The sequence below is a fragment of the Haliaeetus albicilla genome, chromosome 1 (genome assembly GCF_947461875.1).
Source record: "Haliaeetus albicilla chromosome 1, bHalAlb1.1, whole genome shotgun sequence".
Lineage (NCBI taxonomy): Eukaryota > Metazoa > Chordata > Aves > Accipitriformes > Accipitridae > Haliaeetus > Haliaeetus albicilla.
In genome coordinates, this window is record NC_091483.1 from 20,728,053 (window position 1) to 20,746,260 (window position 18,208).

Sequence of the window (18,208 nt, forward strand, 5' to 3'; positions counted from 1 at the left end):
TACATGTGGGTGTATCCTCACCTTGGACATGGAAATTACACCTGAGAAGATAAGGCAGAGAGCTCTTGCCCCTTATTTCTCACAAGGCTACAGCTTTACAGAAAACAAACAGTTCTACTTCAAAACAACAGAGTTCAAAACCTTCTAAAACATTTCCATCCCCAAGACATCACATTGAATTATACCAGTCACAGTCACACATGTCAGCTAATTATCTGCCCTGTTTGGTGCCTCACTATAGAGTCCAGCCTTTCCCATCACACGGAAGTCCTGCTGTCATATGACTTCTAGGACTGCAAAGTATTGGTATCAGAAGAGAAGAATATTGAACTAGAAGCTACAGGGAGTATCTGGTATCCAACCTATTAAGGTTCATGGGAGCACTATGAAAAAAACTGCTTGTTTAGCCAAAAAAGATTTATCTGGAATTCCTGTTTTGTCTTACTTGTGTGCCTTAGGGAAAAAAATGCAAGTGAACTTACCAAATCCATGTTTTCCAGGCCTTCATGGACCCTTAATTAAAAATGCGGCCAATCAGTAGGTGACAAGAATTATCACCTTATGCGGCCTTCCCATTTCAGATGTTTGAGAACTCATGGCAAAACTCTCAAAGGGCTTAATCTGCTAAGCACTATGTATCAACAAGGAACTGGAGAGTTTTTAATAACTTTACAATACACTGGCAGCCATTTATCTTCTCAAACCTCACGACACACTTGTGGAGGCTAAAGGGCCTGTTTACTGACAGTGAAATCAGTGTGACATGCACATATGCAAAACAGATCCCTCCTGACTCACCTGACATGGGTGCGCAGACCTAAGCAAATCTAAGCTGACTTAAACATAAGATAGCTGTCCTGCAGTAACATCGTTCTTTGGAACTAAAAAATTCATTAAGCTTTGAGGAGTGAAAGCCTATTGCAGCAGTAGAAGCAAAATAGTTTATTATCCAACCTTTTATGTAAAGGAAGCTTAAACACCCGCCCCTTCCCCCAAATCTACTTCATGCTCCCTACCAGAACAGTTAATCTGCAGGAAACTTCATTTGCCATATGGTATGCAATTAAAGACATAAAGAAATAAAGAAAAAGGCCTGTGGACACCTCTTTTTCTTCTGACTAATGAAAAAATAATTTTAACAGTTTCAAAGTTCTAGGAATTAACATTTCAATCCCTTGCAGAGATTCTCTAATAAAGCTACGGACTTTTGGGAAATGCTCTGTAGTCAAAGACTTCACAAGTCCATAAAGTCAGCCTAGAAACCTGATGAAATACTGCTCACTGTTCTGAGAAAGCACAGCATAAGAATTTCATGCCAGAAAAATTAGATTCAAACATGCTGTGAACAGCAACAACTCAAGTCCTCCAAAATAATACAAAAATACTTTGTAGGGCACTCTCCACAACAGCATTGGGGAGCACTTTCCTAACATCAGTTTGTAAAACCTACTGCAGCTTTCTAAATTACCTGAAAATAATTCCTACAAGAAAAGCTGTGATGCAAAAGCAGCCAAAATTTTGAACAGTATCATAGAAGTAAAGACTGCCAGAGTATCAAAACTAAGTCCTGAGACAGGCTCACACATGGCAGTCCAGTGAAACCACTTTCGTTTCACATCCTTTCCAGCTGAAGCATTTGGGAAGGTAGCTTATTTTAAGTACATGCCCTATTTTGATTTATATCCTGTACTTCTACTTGAAAAAACAGAAGTAAGTCGTCTCATTGCAGCAATTCGTTTGGCCTGTTTTCAATTAGTACCAGAAAGGGAACCAATGCTTCTGTTGCATAGCATCACTGAGAAACTGCTTTCTGAAAAGATGTATGTACAGAAAAATTGTGCACAGAGAGAGCTCATCTAAATCAAAATAAAAATGGTGCAATTCTCCTCAGCAATATGTTTGGGCTTGTTCTCTTGTCTACAGTTCTCAAACCTGACAAACTGACCTTAAACAAATGAAAGTGTACAGTGCTGAAGGTAATTCCTGTCTTCTGCAGTCTTCACCATCCACAACTCAAAAAAGATCTCGTGTTCCCTGATGGGAAGGGAGATAACCCAGGAGCCATACACACAAGAAATCAGCAGGCATGCAAGTGCAGAAAAAAGCAGCAGCAGAGACTACAAGTAACCTCTGTGAAATATTACATTTATTTCCTAACAGTCTCAACAACCCCTAAGAATGAAACCATGCCTTACGCTGCAGACACATAACCTGGGGCTGCACTGAGAATACTTTTAGAGGTATGAACAGACTTTGGTAAATCAGTACTACCAATGCACGTGCTGGACTATGATACTCTGCCAATAGTGAAAAATACAGCACACACATACAAAGTTTACAAGCAAAAGATTCCACAAGGAATATTGAAGATCAACATTTGGAAATGTATGGTTTAGTTTAAACAGCATTAATTAAATATTAACACTTATGCAACTGAACAACTCATCAGAGAAATCTTTGGGATATTTGTCTCTCTAGGGAACTCATGCCTTAGAACATAGCATGCAAACAGATCACATGCTAGAAAACATGGTCCTGAAAGTAAGCTTGTCTTCAGTGCTGTTTTCTCATTAAATTTGCATGTAATACAGGACAGGGAATGAAGAAATACATGATTTGATAACATTCAAATAGTGAAATACCATTGGAGTGGTGATCTGGCTTCTTGCCCATGAGGCCAAGCTGTAAAATTCATTATCACTCTCATAGAGCAGGACATCAGCCACCACATAAGGATCTCAAATAACAGCAACTGGGGAGGTAGCAGTATGAGCAGTTTAGTTTCCAGGATCAAAGTCCGGTCAATGATGAAGCACATTCCTTCACCCATTCAATAACCATCATCTCTTCTAGACAATTACCTACGTAGTCCGAGATTATTTGGAACTGAGGGTGCTTCCCGAGTGCATCACGACATGAGGATTCAAGTCCTGGGAGCTCCTACAACTGTCTGGACATCCCTGGGAAAACCCCAGGCTCCTACCACAAGGCTTTCTGTACTGCCCTCGCTCAAAATGCCTTCAGGCAGCAACCCTTGGAAAGTCCAGGGGACTCCAAAAAAGATGCTCAAGCCTTGTGTGAAAAACAATGGATGTATCTGAGCTTCCCACATCTCTGTGCTCAGCTCCTCCTAGTGCAAATGGGGTGCAGTAACTCAACTGAAGTAGGAATCAAGTCCCCCATCTGCAAACCACCCCACATGCAAACTATGGTGCTTTTCATATGCCTCTGTTCTGCATCTCCATAACTAGGGGTGACACCTAGTTCACTGAAACACAGCTAGGTCACCCGATTCAGTTCTGTGTGAACATAAACGCTTTCCCCCGTTACACCTGCATACCAAGATAAAAAACTCAGGTTTCCTTTAGAAAGTAACAAATACACAGAATGAGATCTTATCTTCTAAATAAAACTAGTAACAATCAGCAAATAAAACACAATCACTTGAACAAACCTAATCACACAACTTTGCTCTATGTGCATATTTTCCATTAAAAAGGTATAAATTTAAGCTCTCTTCTGGTTTCTGTTGAGTATGAAGCATCCCTCCAAGTGCAAGAGAAGCTGCTAATAACCACAGACATCACTAGTCACCTCATGGTCACACTGACTCCGGTACAGAAAACTCCTGCACAGAATTGTGGCATGGGCCTTGTGCTGTACAGGAGACAGTTTCACTCCTGTACATTAACTGCGTCAGCAGAGCAAAAGAAAAAAAAAGGAGCAAATTTAAGTATTAAACCATGTCATGTGTTAAGGAATGAACAGAATGTTTTCAAAATGCAAATTAAAGGCATCTGTATTTTAATTACAGAATCAAAACTGCAAGATACTTGTCTCCACACACATTTCTTTCACTCATCTTCAGAGACGCCTGTGTACAGAGAATTAGTTTCATAGTATAAACCTACTCCCACATACATTCCCAAAATAATTTGCATGTATTACCAATAAACAAACACACACACAAGTTTTCAGGCCGCCCACAGACATGATAGACAAAAAGAGGACTTGTCACTATTGCCTTTGGGATTATAATTAAACTTATTTCAACCTTTAATACAGGGAAAACAGAATCCAAGAGCAGCGTGAGCTTCAGCACCATATGTTTAACACACCGTTCATTTAAACTGACAAAATAAAAAAATGCCTGCAAATAGATCCTGTTGCTATGCAGCTGTTTTCTCATATGAAAGCTAACAAAGACTAAACAGAACCTTGACTACAATGTATTTTTTCTCTATTACACCCAATGAGTTTTGTTGCTGCCAGCCTACAAAACCGACTTTTATACTGAGTCACTGAGAGGATACAGATGACAAACAGCTCCATCACAAAAAGCTGGCAATACTTGCCTTGAGAAGCAACAGTGACACAATGATGGTGGCAAAGCTCACTTCATCTTTGCTTAACATACAGCTGACAATAGTTCTACAAGCACTGTGATGCCTCCACAGCCCCCCTGAGTCTCAATTTTAATTTAATCCCCCAAAGACCAGTGCTGTGGCATGAATGTCCTATCCGATTTCCAAAAAACTTTTTTTGGTCATGAATCCTTAGCATAATACCTCACCAAGAAAACTGCTCCAGTATGAAGTCACTATAGCTGCATGCTTGTTAGCAAGGGTGTGTGTGTGTGGGTGTGTGTGTGTGGAAATAAATATACTGGTGCTATCCTAAACACGTTCAACCCACCCCCCCCACCCCCCCACCCCCCCAAATTAAAAACAAGCAAACAAAACAAACCAAAAACTTCTCCCTGAGGCTCAGGAAGGCTCCAGATAAATACTGAACGCAGCTCAAAAATTAATTGCAAATTACTTTTAAACTTGACTGCATAGAAAGATGGCATAACAAGTATTTTTGGGACATCACGAGAGCAATCATGCTCTCCCATCAGCATTGCCCATCAGTTCAGCAGCTGGCACTCCCACTGTCAGCTATGCTGCCCAAGGCTTTTTAACTTGGGCATGAAGGATGACCCCAGGCTGAGGCTTGGCACATAAGGGCTCAGGCTGGAAGAAAATCGAGTGAGAGGTACCGACACTTTCAAAACCAGCAATAAACAGTCAAATCACGCGAGCAGAAGCAACACAGATGGTGGTTGAGACTTAACAATGTACTAAAACCAGGGTGAAACATTGCATTTTCTGGAGGCTTTCTACAATTTAGACAAGAGCCAGGTACTGTGGTAAAAGCATTCAAACTCAGCAGCAAAGCACAGTCTGACCTTCAGATGTGCTGTACACATCTCACAGGCGTCAGTGGTATTTGGGATAGCATCATACACAGAAAATGAGTGATCTCTGAGGAAGGTGCTTGAACATGGGCAGAAGGGCTTGCCTTCAAAATGTAAGTGTTTGACTGTTCAAGTCTTATTCCATCACCATTTCTTACTATCCTGTTATCAGCCAGATTTCCTCCTGTTAGGGAAGATTACAAGCTGTAGCTGAGGGAGCTTTCTGCAGCTCAGCTGTGGCAGGTCCCATGCAGGCAGTGACCCTCTGCTGCCATACAGCTGCCTGCATGGCTACACAGGAAGGTTTTCGTGCCTGCACCACACACACATCTCGGGCCTACAGTTAAATATTCCACACTTGATGCCAAATTCACATAGACCAGAGGCATAAGCAGCACACCCAGGGTGAGCATTATCAGACAGATTACGGTGTCATATGAATCAGGATACATGGAGCTTCAGCAAAATCCGTCATATTGATGTCTTCACATGCCACGTGGCAGCAAAGGTGGCATTGCAGCCATTTTGAAATGGGAACACCCCTGTTTTGTGCACTTCCTCAGCAGTGCTTTCTAGTTTAACCTGCTGCTTCTCCCATGGCCACATCTATCAGGAGGAGAGATCATCACTGAAATCAGTGCCAGTCCACTTCTGTCTGCTCCTCTTATCCCCTCCACACACACTGCTGTAGGGCACCAACCCTACTACAATAACAGCAACAGCTACAACTAGAGAAGCTCAGCTTCCCTCTTTCCCATCTACAACATCCAGACGAAATACAGGTTTAATTTATGAAACGACTGATTGGAAGTCCTATTTTGCCGGGAAATTTTAGGTCAGAAAGCATTCTGTGTGCTCTGTGAGGAAAAAAAAAAAAGCAGCAGCACTTTTTCCAATTGAAACAACTCTCTTAATCTTCAATGGAAACAAGATTTTAGTCAACCCCAGACTTGCAATGTTAATAATAGGTTTCTTTCAACATTTTGAACAGATGAAAAAGATACAGACCACAGTGAGAAACTTTTAAAAATGTGATTGATTCAAGCTGGGGTGAGTGTTAAGCAAACCTCATAGATACCATGCTTGCTTTCTTTGCATCCTAACCCCTTACTGCACATAGCTTTCATAACCAAATTCTTTGCCACGTATGGAAGGAAAAATAAAGCTGCACTGTGCTGAGATGCATCTGCAAATTCCAGTGAGTGACCAGTCTCCTTAGCTTTGAAATCTACTTCATATTTCTTACAGTTCTACAATATATCAAAATCTCTGTGCATCAGTCAAGACAACTACATTTGTGCCTTGACACCAAGGTGGTTTAAGAGCAAGAACATGGAGGTGATTTTCAATAAACATTATCCTCTATTTACCCTTTTAAATAGCCATAATGAAACAGTAAATTGAAAAGTAATATGGGGATTAACAGAATAGATTGAATAAACATAGTGGGCTAAATGGATGTTGAAAAATAGAATCATTTTGGTTGGAAATGACCTTTAAGATCATCGAGTCCAACTGTTAACATAATTCTACTAAGTCCACCACTAAACCATGTCCCTAAGCGCCACATCTACACGTCTTTTAAATACCTCCAGGGATGGTGACTCAACCACTTCCCTGGGCAGCCTGTTGCAATGCTTGACAACCCTTTCAGTGAAGAAATTTTTCATAATATCCAATCTAAACTTCCCCTGCCGCAACTTCAGGCTGTTTCCTCTCGTCCTATTGCTTGTTACTTGGGAAAAGAGACCGACACCCACCTCACTACAACCCCCCTTCAGGTAGTTGTAGAGAGTGATAAGGTCTCCCCTCAGCCTCCTTTTCTCCAGACTAAACAACCCCAGTTCCCTCAGCCGCTCCTCATAAGACTTGTGCTCCAGGCTCCTCACCAGCTTGGTTGCTCTTTTTTGGACACGCTCCAGCACCTCAATGTCTTCCCTGTAGCGAGGGGCCCAAAACTGAACACAGTACTCGAGGTGCGGCCTCACCAGTGCAGAGTACAGGGGGACGATCACTTCCCTGCTCCTGCTGGCCACACTATTTCTGATACAGGCCAGGATGCTGTTGGCCACCTGGGCACACTGCTGGCTCATATTCAGCTGACTGTCAACCAACACCCCCAGGTCCTTTTCTGCCAGGCAGCTCTCCAGCCACTCTTCCCCAAGCCTGTAGTGCTGCATGGGGTTGTTGTCACCCAAGTGCAGGACCTGGGACTTAGCCTCATTGAATCTGTATTTACAACAATTTGGGTCTGACCATCCAGCCAGCTTTTTACTCAGCTAAAATTACACCCGTACAAGCCATGAGCAGCCAGTTTCTCTGGGAGAATGCTGTGGGAAATGGTATCAAAGGCTTTACTAAAGTCCAGGGAAACAATATCCACAGCCTTTCCCTTGTCCACTAAGCAGGTCACCTTGTCATAGAAGGAGATCAGGTTAGTCAAGCAGGACCTGCCCTTCACAAACCCCTGCTGACTGGGCCTGATCACCTGGTTGACCTGCATGTGCTGTGTGATGGCGCTCAAGATGATCTGCTCCATAACCTTCCCTGGCACTGAGGTCAGACTGACAGGCCTGCAGTTCCCCAGATCCTCCTTATGGCCCTTCTTGTAGATGGGTATCACATTTGCTAACCTCCACTCAACTGGGACCTCGCTGGTTAGCCAGGACTGCTGATAAATGATGGAAAGTGGCTTGGTAAGCAGTTCCACCAGCTCCCTCAGTAGCCTTGGGTGGATCCCATCCAGCCCGTAGACTTGTGTCTGTCTAAGTGGTGTAGCAGGTCACTAACCATTTCCTCTTGGACTATGGGGGCTTCATTCTGTTCCCTGTCTTCCAGCTCGGTAGCCTGGGTACCCCGAGGACAATTGGTCTTACTGTTAAAGACTGAAGCAAAGAAGGCAGTAAGTACCTCACCCTTTTCCTCATCCTTTGTCACTATGTTTCCTGCCCACATCCAATAAAGGAAGGAGATTGTCCTTAGCTCTCCTTCTGTTGCTAAAGTATTTATAGAAACATCTTTTATTGTCTTTTATGGCAGTAGCCAAATCAAGTTCTAGTTGAGCTGTGGCCCTTCTAATGTTCTTCTTGCATAAGTTCACAACACCCTTACAGACCTCCTGAATTACCTGCCACTTCTTCCAAAGGTCATAAACTCAATTTTTTCCCTGAGTTCCAGTCAGAGTTCTCCGTTCAGCCAGGCCAGTCGTCTTGCCCATTGGCTTGTCTTTCAGCACATGGGGACAGCCTGCTCCTGTGCCTTTAAGATTTCCTTCTTGAAGAATGTCCAGTCTCCCTGGACTCCTTTGCCCTTCAGGGCTGCCACCCAAGGGACTCTGTCAACCAAGCCTCTAAACAGGCCAAAGTCTGCCCTCGGGAAGTCCAAGGTAGCAAAGAGAAGGCCAACAAATCACTTAAGCAATACACGCAGTCAGGAGTACCACTCAGTTGACACGGTAATGTTCTTTAGACGAATCTAACCCTACCTAAAAAGACACCCAATCAAAAAAACACAACTGAAAACAAGTTTAGGGCTTCAAAGCAGCAGTGCTTGCTGTTGTTACAATCTGTTTATCCATCCACAGTGACCAGGGAGCATTCTCAAGTGATGGTACTGATGTCATCACACCCATGTACTATACTGATAAGCTATTGATGTTAAGTTATGGATTCCTTTGTTACCACAGGACACACTACTTCATAGCATCCAATATAACGTAAAATAATTACCAAATACACTTGTACTGTCACTATGCCACTCAGTGGTGTAGCTCCTTGCCACGAACAATCATGCTTTACAGTGACAAATAAAAACCACATCTTTTTCCTAAGCTGCCCGGAAGTGAATGAAAAAAACATGAATGAAAGTATTAAACTAACCTCCCTCCCCCTCCCCCCCCATTAAATTGAATCATTAATCACCTTCAGCTTCTGTTCTGGCAGAACAGACATGGCCATTTGTCACTGAGAAGAAAACTGCAAAGACTTTTTACATGGAGTAGAATATCCTACCTGGAATAACTTCAAAAAGGAACTTTCCTGGACTTTCTTCATTGCAGGGATGCTCAATTACTCTGTTGCCAGGCAGAAAGATGGTACCCTAAAGAAAAAATAATAACAAACATGGGATTAAAACTGCTGCCACGCTTCTGATAGACAAACACTTCTTCTTTTTGGACTGGGGTATACGTGAATTTGTGGTGTTGTGCCTGGGCAGCTGACTTCCAAAGTGAGACTGAGGAGGGATTATCCCAAAAGCCAACATCATAGATCCCCTTAATTGATGCATTCAATAATGGCTTTAGGTTTTTTTCATCTCTTGGGTGTTTGATACCATGCAGATTTTTGTACTAACCACGAGTTCTAATTCCACTGTGCTGCAGGGAGAATTCAAGACTAAAAGAAAGGGTTAGTTCGACCCTACTGGTGAAAATTTATGAAGTGCATGTGTGAGGCAGTTGAACTTACCAGCTAGTCTTCTTGGCTAAAGCCAAAGGATATGCGGACAGAAGAGTAACCTGAATTTGTGGGGTGCATCGCCAGTTCCTGCCCTGTGCCCTCTCGCCATACCATCCCAGGGAAGCAGCACAGAGAAAACATCCCACTTCCATCCACTGGCAGCACCAGCAGACCAGCACACTGCAAAGCCACAGCAGGCACAGCAAGAGTCCTATTCAAAGATGCATTTGCTGAAGGCAGATGGATGTCAGATAATCTCTGTGATGGGTGCTGAACGCCTTTATCACAACTTTACTACCTTGAGAAGGCAGATAGGGAATTTTAGCTGTGCATATTTGGTAACACTGGTTACCAAAAACAATGCCTGCAACTCTCAAAATGTTTCTGGTGTTGTAGCGGAGTGTGGACATTAACTTATTCCCTGCCCACCCACCCCCATCCCCCCACCTTTGCCTTGCTGTCACATGGGACAGATAGATCACCCCTTTCCTCTGAGAGCTCTTTTTTGATTTTCAGATATTACAGCTCCTCCTAGTACCATTTCCTCCTCAATTAGCAGGCAGTCCTTAATGAAATTATGCTGGGATGGCTGTCCAGGGTTAAGTTTTCAGAGCAGCATCCTAGGAATTGTATTAGGTATGAGCTCTCCATCACTGTTAATGGGAGATAATACCTACTTACCAATATTCTCCAATTACTGCATAACAGAGCCCCTATCTCCAAAGTAAACAAGTTAAATAACTTACATGGCTTAAACATGGAGTATCTCGAGTTGGAAGGGTCCCATAAGGATCCAGTCCAACACAGAGCACCATTTTCCATAGCAGCTTCACCAAACACTGCTTCTAAATATCTGTCAGACCCCTCATCTAAACAGCAGTGAAGATACCCTTGTACAGGAAAAACATCAATTCTGATATCCAGTATTTGTTGCTATGGCCTGTAACCTTCATTACGAGCAGAAGCATTTACAATTATTGGGAAGGCAAGACAAGCAGAATACTATATTCTTCTCGCAAAGGAGACCTTACAAATCAACAGGAAAAAGTCATCTGAAGAAACAGGTAACAAATTTTTCCCAAAATCAGTATTTGTACCAGTTGATGTGAAGACTGAGCTCTACACTGACTTCTCAGTATATTGCTGTCTGCCAGCAGGTACAATGTGTCACGGGAAGCCAAAGACAGGGTGCACAGATACTTTGTCAGATCATACAAAATCACCTCCATTAAACACTATGATACTTTTTACAGAAAACAGATGAAACACAACAGTGTTCTGCTGACGTGGTGTTAGCAGCAAGCACTAGGAGCTGTGGGCAGCTTTCCCCACTCACTGCATACTATAGATGTATTATAAACATTAAGTGCCTTGGTCCAGTAACTCTACTACAAGCTATTTTCCTTCATTCCTGCTACAAGCAGCAACTATTAATAGCTGTCATACTCCAAAGCCTTCTGTGAAATACCTTATTAGGCAAGAATAGTATCATAAAGAAAAGATTATATGAACAGGAAAAGATAAGTCACAAAATAGCTCAACTTCTCATATAACAGCTGGAGAAATAAACAGCAAATATAAGGAATACATTTTTCTGAGAATTATGGGAGACTAGGAAACATTTTTAACTACATATATGTCACATGTAATAGACCATTAAGACTGGTATAATTTTCTTGCCCATTTTAACTTTCAGCTTGAGCTGGTTTTACCTCAAAAAAGGTCCACCCAGCACACAGGATGAGCAGATCAGAGTCTTCGTGCTGGAGTAAATTTCACTGGTTTGGGAGCTTGTGTCAGTGAAGGCACACAGCATACTTAAGCTAATTATACGTCTTGCTATTCAATTAAACAAAAATACAAAACTAAGGAGACCTAGCCTACAGCACCATAAACTAAAATCAATTTACAAGACAGTAGATAAAAACCGCATTCAACTTTACTGTCAACTCATTAGCAATAGGCATGCTGCAGTCTCATTACAACATGATGCTTTCTGATTCTTTGATGTAAAACCCTTTTAGTGTTTACTTCAGTGAGCTGTCTTAATGACAGATTTTTGAGAACATAAGAACAAAACAGTCATAATATTTATAACCTTAGTGCCTTTATTTCAAAGATGAAACTTATTTCGTCTACTAAAACATGAAGCCTGAAGTCACACATGACAGCTAAGTTAATACAAAGGGAATCCAGACAGCAACACCATGCAGAATATTGCTGTGATTTAAAAAGAAAACATGTCCACAAATAGTGATTTTATTTTACTGTCTATTTTCAGAACTATTATTGGCAACATCAGTGTGCATGAAGTGCTTACATACATACATATATATATATTTTTTATTTTTAAATAAGAAAATAGCTTTGTTTGTGCAACATGCACCTGGACACCCCAGACTAGTGGGGAAAGCCTAAAAGTGATTGCAGCTCTTTCACTTCCCATTCTGTCTGCTTTCATACCCATCTGTCTGCCTTCACCATACAGCAACACTTCCTCTTCACTAAGTTTTGTATCTACCCTTGGTACAGTTATGTAGATATCTGGAGTGTCCCTTTGCTTAGTTTCTCAGCAGCTGGCAGTGTGTTTCACACAAGCACACTGACACACATCTGTACTGTAACATAACCCCCGCAGCCCTTCATGTGGCACAGCCCTGGCTGCCAGGTATTCGATATGAGCAGGGATACCCCAGTCCACGCATCACTGTTGGTCCCCCTTGCTCAGTTGTCTTTCTGGGCAACATCTGGCCCATTCCTACAGCTTAGATAATCCAAAGAGTACAGACTATCAGAGAGCTGCAGAGGTTCAACAAGTTAAAGCTCTGTTTTTCCCCTTGAGTATCTAATTCCAGGGGGAAATAAGAGAAAACCAACTATATAGATACCTAACAAGATAGTAATTTGCACATAAAAGATGGAGGTGATTTCCAGAGGAAATACATGTTTTGACTTGGGTATCGGTGCATGTAAATGTTCCATAATTAGAAAACTTCACATTGCTTCATACCAAACTCTACAAATCATTCAAAACTATTTAAAAAAATCTCAACCTAAGACACAGATTGGACCACATTAATCTTCTGAATTCAAAAAAGAAAGAAAAAAACATGGTGCCAGTAGGGAATAAGACATACACTGTATAGAAATACAGAAAAAAGGAAAGTGGGAGAAAAATGTGGCCCTGACCCAAGTCCCTCCTCACTCCCACTGCCATTCTGTTCATGGGCTGTGCCTCCACCAGGTCAGCAGTGTTTTGTAGAGCACCTGCTGTGGTAAGCCCCAGTTGTTTTTCAATTTCCAATGCTTCTGTCCTTATCAGGGCAGTTCTGCTTCTCTAGCTGAGCACTGAGGATGACTCACAGGATGTAGAAGTTTGAGTTGCTCAAAAAGTACTGGCCTTTTCCCTAACCAAGTATCAAGCCCACTTTCAAAGGAACTTCTCATTCATATGGCTTTTACTACAGTACACTGGTGCTTCAAACCAAAGATCACCTAAACAGAAGAACAACACCAATTTTGTTCAAATTAAAAACCTGTGAAGCCTTTTAAAATTAAAAACCTGTGAAGCCTTTAACTGAATTAAAATTACTACTTGGTTAATGAAGTGCCTGATAAAATACTGCAGTGCAGCAAGAATGACATAAATCTACTTTGGATTAGACTCACAGCATTACAGTCTTGCGCAAAGAGGTGTTTTATCCCACGCTGGTCCTCCGCAACACTTTCAGCACCATTCAGCAGATGAACTTCACAAGGAAGCATGGAAGAGGAGATAGGATGGCCACCACAGGAGTCTTCCACAACAACCAGCTGACAGATGGTATTTCTGTTTTGCACGCTCTGTTACACTGAAGCAACCCTGTGCCGCTTTCTCTTTCTTTTTTCATTACTCTTCCCTAGGTACACTTTCCCCAGCCTTGTTTGAACTTCATTTCCTGAAGCAGACTTATCATCTCTGTTCAAGAGATACCAAGTTTTCCCCCAAGAAAGCTTATGATACAAGGAATTCCCATGCCTTTAAGATGCTGACTGGCAACTACGAAGACAAAGACATGATTTTCAATACCTCCAGATGTATTTTACTCAAAAAAGCATGTAGACACATGAGGAATTTAACTGCTTTCTTGGCAAAATAATGTCTTCAGTATTTATTTTAATATAGTTCTCCAACACTTAACTGGTCTGTTTGCTTGCTTGTACTTTGTCCTGCCACCCCTTAAAAAAGTTACTTGAGAAGTCCACAGTACCAGCAGTTATATAACATGTTCTTCTTGCCCTTCCAAAACTTTAATGATTTATCAAAGCCCACTGAATTCTACTTTGGCTTTCAAGATAAGTGCTGCATTTATGTATCTGTTTTTCTTATTTCATGGGAAACTCTTCCCAGGAATTTTTTTCTGGTACTTTTGTACAGTTTCAGTTAACTTACAGGATCTTCACATAGTTTCTTCCCCTTTGTCTGTTGCTAGAGGTTGGTTAACCAGTTAACCACAACAACACAGAATCGGCTGTGTTGGTTTGGCAGCAAAGGTTTCCAGGGTTTTATCCGTGCCAGAGTGCAGCCCTGAACAAATGCAACCCAGCTATTCATGCCTCTCTGCAAGAAGGCTCCCAAATCAGCTGGACTGCATCCCTCAGGAAAAAAAAAAGTCCTCAGAAATAGTGCTAAGAAGGTCTGCAGCCCACTATCAACTACTGTTCCCCATGCCAAGCCCTCTCGCTCCCTGGGTGGTGCCAGACTAAACATCTCCACAGTTCTTAGAAAAGGTTTGCTTAGAGAGGGAGGAAAGGGTAAAGAAGAGTCAGCTCTCAGAGAGGCAGGAAGGTCATCAGCCAGGAAGGAGGCAGCTGATGGGGAGGATTAAGAGGCAGAAAGGATCTTCGGGTACATGTGTCTGTTATATGACTCACAGCATGTACAACGCAGCGCTGTTGTGTGGTTTCTTTCTGGTTTCTGGAAAGTCTTCAGTGTCATACTTAAGAACAACTGCACACTTCAACTTGGATAGCATCCTAAACTGAGAAATACTACATTTAGCAGATAATACTCTCAACGTCACTAGTATTTACAAGGTTGCAGCCTGAAAGGCATCCAGTGTATTTCACAGTAAAGCCTGTTAATCAACCCGCAGTAAATAATATACTGATAAGTATGCACATGCACATATATACATACATGCATATTTCTACATGTACATACAGACATGTACATGTACTGTGAATTCGTAAACAAGTGATGCGTAGCAAAGAAGGATGAAGTGAACACATAAGCTGTTATCAGTGAACTATTAATCCTCATTCCTCACTCTGGTGGGTTGACCCTGGCTAGAGGCCAGCTGCCCGCCAAAGCCGCTCTATCACTCCCCCTCTCAGCTGGACAGGGGAGAGAAAATATAAGAAAAGGCTCACGGGTCAAAATAAGGACAGGGAGAGATCACTCAATCAATTACCATCACAGGCAAAACAGACTCAACTTGGGGAAAATTAACTTAATTTATTGCCAATCAAACCAGAGTAAGGTAATGAGAAGTAAAACCAAACCTTAGAACACCTTCCCCCACCCCTGCCTCCTTCCCGGCTCAACTCCACTCCCGGTTCTCTCCACCTCCTCCCCCCGGCGGCGCAGGGGAACAGGGGATGGGGTTGGGGTCAGCTCCCCACACCTTGTCTCTGCTGCTCCTTCCTCCTCACGTGGAGGACTCCTCACTCATCCCCTCCTCCAGCGTGGGGTCCCTCCCATGGGAGACAGTCCTTCACAAACTTCTCCAACATGGGTCCTTCCCACGGGCTGCAGTTCTTCACGAACTGCTCCAGTGTGCGTCCCTTTCACAGCACACAGTCCTTCAGGAGCACACTGCTCCAGCATGGGTCCCCCATGGGGTCACAAGTCCTGCCAGAAAACCTGCTCCAGCGTGGGCTCCTCCCTCTATGGGCCCACAGGTCCCGTCAGGAGCCTGCTCCAGCGCGGGCTTCCCATGGGGTCACAGCCTCCTTCGGGCATCCACCTGTTCCACCATGGACCTCCCTGGGCTGCAGGGGGACAGCCTGCCTCACCATGGTCTTCACCACGGGCTGCAGGGGAATCTCTGCTCTGGCGCCTGGAGCACCTCCTCCCCCTCCTCCTTCACTGACCTTGGCATCTGCAGGGTTGTTTCTCTTACATGTTCTCACTCCTCTCTCTGGCTGCCATTTCTGTGTCCACAGCAACTTTTTTTCCCTTCTTGAATGTGTTATCCCAGAGCTGCTACCACTATTGCTGATTGGCTCAGCCTTGGCCAGCAGCGGGTCCATCTTGGAGCTGGCTGGCATTGGCTCCATGGGACACAGGGGAAGCTTCCAGCAGCTTCTCACAGAAGCCACCCCTGTAGGCCCCCCGCTACCTAAACCTTGCCACACAAACCCAATACACTCACATAACTACTGTTTTTGCCTTTAAACTATCACAAAAATAGATTATCTCAAGTCCAAGTGAGCCCTTTGTGCTGTCAGGAACCTACAGACATGAAGTGAAGAGGAAAATTTATAGCACAGGCAGAAATCCACTTACACTGAGGTCAGTAACGAAACCTGCACTGTGCTGACAAAAAGCAGTTTGACTGCAGTAACCTCTTAAAAATCCAACTTGATTTCCACCATTACAATGTATTTCCAAGATCCTAATAAAATCACGTGCTGCAAAAGGGCACAGCAACTCTGAAAGCCAGCCCTTTCATTTACCTACATATGCAGAGATATCTGTATTTCAAACTGGGACCTGGGTGAGTGTCGTGGTTTAACCCCAGCCAGCAACTAAGCACCACGCAGCCGCTCACTCACTCCCCTCCCATCCAGTGGGATGGGGGAGAAAATCAGGAAAAGAAGTAAAACTCCTGGGTTGAGATAAGAACGATTTAATAGAACAGAAAAGAAGAAACTAATAATGATAATGATAACACTAATAAAATGACAACAGTAGTAATAAAAGGATTGAAATGTACAAATGATGCGCAGGGCAATTGCTCACCACCCGCTGACCGACACCCAGCCAGTCCCCGAGCGGCGATTCCCTGCCCGCCCCTTCCCAGTTCCTAAACTAGATGGGACGTCACATGGTATGGAATACACTGTTGGCCAGTTTGGGTCAGGTGCCCTGGCTGGGCATGAGAAGCTGAAAAATCCTTGACTTCAGACTAAACACTACTTAGCAACAACTGAAAACATCAGTGTTATCAACATTCTTCTCATACCTAGCTCAAAAACATAGCACTGTACCAGCTACTAGGAAGACAGTTAACTACATCCCAGCTGAAACCAGGACAGTGAGTTAACCAGCTGGCTCCAAACCCCGGATCAGTGCTGTGGCAGAGGCTGAGAACTGCCTCAGTTGCCTCTAGCTGGGCAAAGCCCAGCACATCCCAAGCACACTTGGCCTTGCAGCACAGCGCAACCCAGCAATGTTCACAGCATGCTGGCTGACATGTCTTGGCTTGCTTTGTCCAGTGCAGCACCTCTGGTTTGCTTTCACCCTCCTGCAGCTCTGGTGTTTGCCATTACTGCGTATTGTGAAGGCAAACTTACTTTTAGAGCATTAGTCTGCAAAAAAAGCATCCTCTGCCAGAGGACAGCTCTTTGCTTCAAATTCACTGGCCTCTCTATCCAATTAATAACAATGGTCAATTTCAAAACACTTCAGTCATTCCTGTTGCTGTCCTACTTATAATCTATCAAGTAATTTGATGTGATTACTTAGCAACAAATCTATAGATGGGTAGTTAACCATGAACAGGCCTAAAATGTTGTAAATGCGACTCAAGCAGTGTAAAGGCTCTGACTACTAATCTCCAGTGATATTTTGAAGCTACATAATTGCTGTTCTTCAATTTAAACAGGAAGTATTTTTGTCCAGACATCTCTTCTCCCCCATGTACATTAGGGGTTTTAAATCTTGTTGGTAAACACTATATAAAGAAAATTAGTTTTACTGATTCTACGGAATTGGCACTGTTACATATATGTAATGTCAGGTTTTCTAGCACACATGGCAATAGCGGGACAAGAATAAAAAACTTAATACAAGCTATAATTATAAGAGAATGAAGGAACCAGATGTTCTCTTATAAAAATTTTTTTATTATAAGAGAATAATGGGTTGGATTTTTTTATTTTTATTATAGGAGTAGATTTTTATAACACTTAAGCAACCAAAGCTCTGGAAGAAGAACAAATACCACAGGAAGTGGTGCAGTCTTTCTCTTGCAGTTATTGCAGCCATTTACAGTTTTGCAGTATGCACAGGAAGAGAACAACAAGTGCTACCATATTGGAGGCATTTGGGGGGACGCTATTCAGATTTTAGGGGGTATCTAACATGTCAGGAATGAACACAGAGGAGCACAGAGAAATTACAAAAGAAATAGGGTTGCTTGGATAAAATTCGGTCAACACACAGCATACATTTTTCTGGCATAAATTCCACTGCATTTGACATTTTCCCATCCCACTATTAACACATTACTCCAGTTTGTTTCTG

The 18,208-nt window shown here is 42.8% G+C and overlaps 1 protein-coding gene across 3 annotated transcripts in view; it reads right to left on the minus strand.

Annotated features, from left to right (window-relative positions):
* Positions 1-18,208, minus strand: part of ARHGAP24 (Rho GTPase activating protein 24) — a 278,923-nt gene that overhangs the window by 136,085 nt on the left and 124,630 nt on the right. For all 3 annotated transcript variants that reach the window (XM_069781438.1, XM_069781428.1, XM_069781420.1), the window contains exon 3: positions 9,250-9,337. In XM_069781438.1, the coding sequence (XP_069637539.1) occupies positions 9,250-9,337 (88 nt within the window). The remainder of the gene's footprint in view (positions 1-9,249; positions 9,338-18,208) is intronic.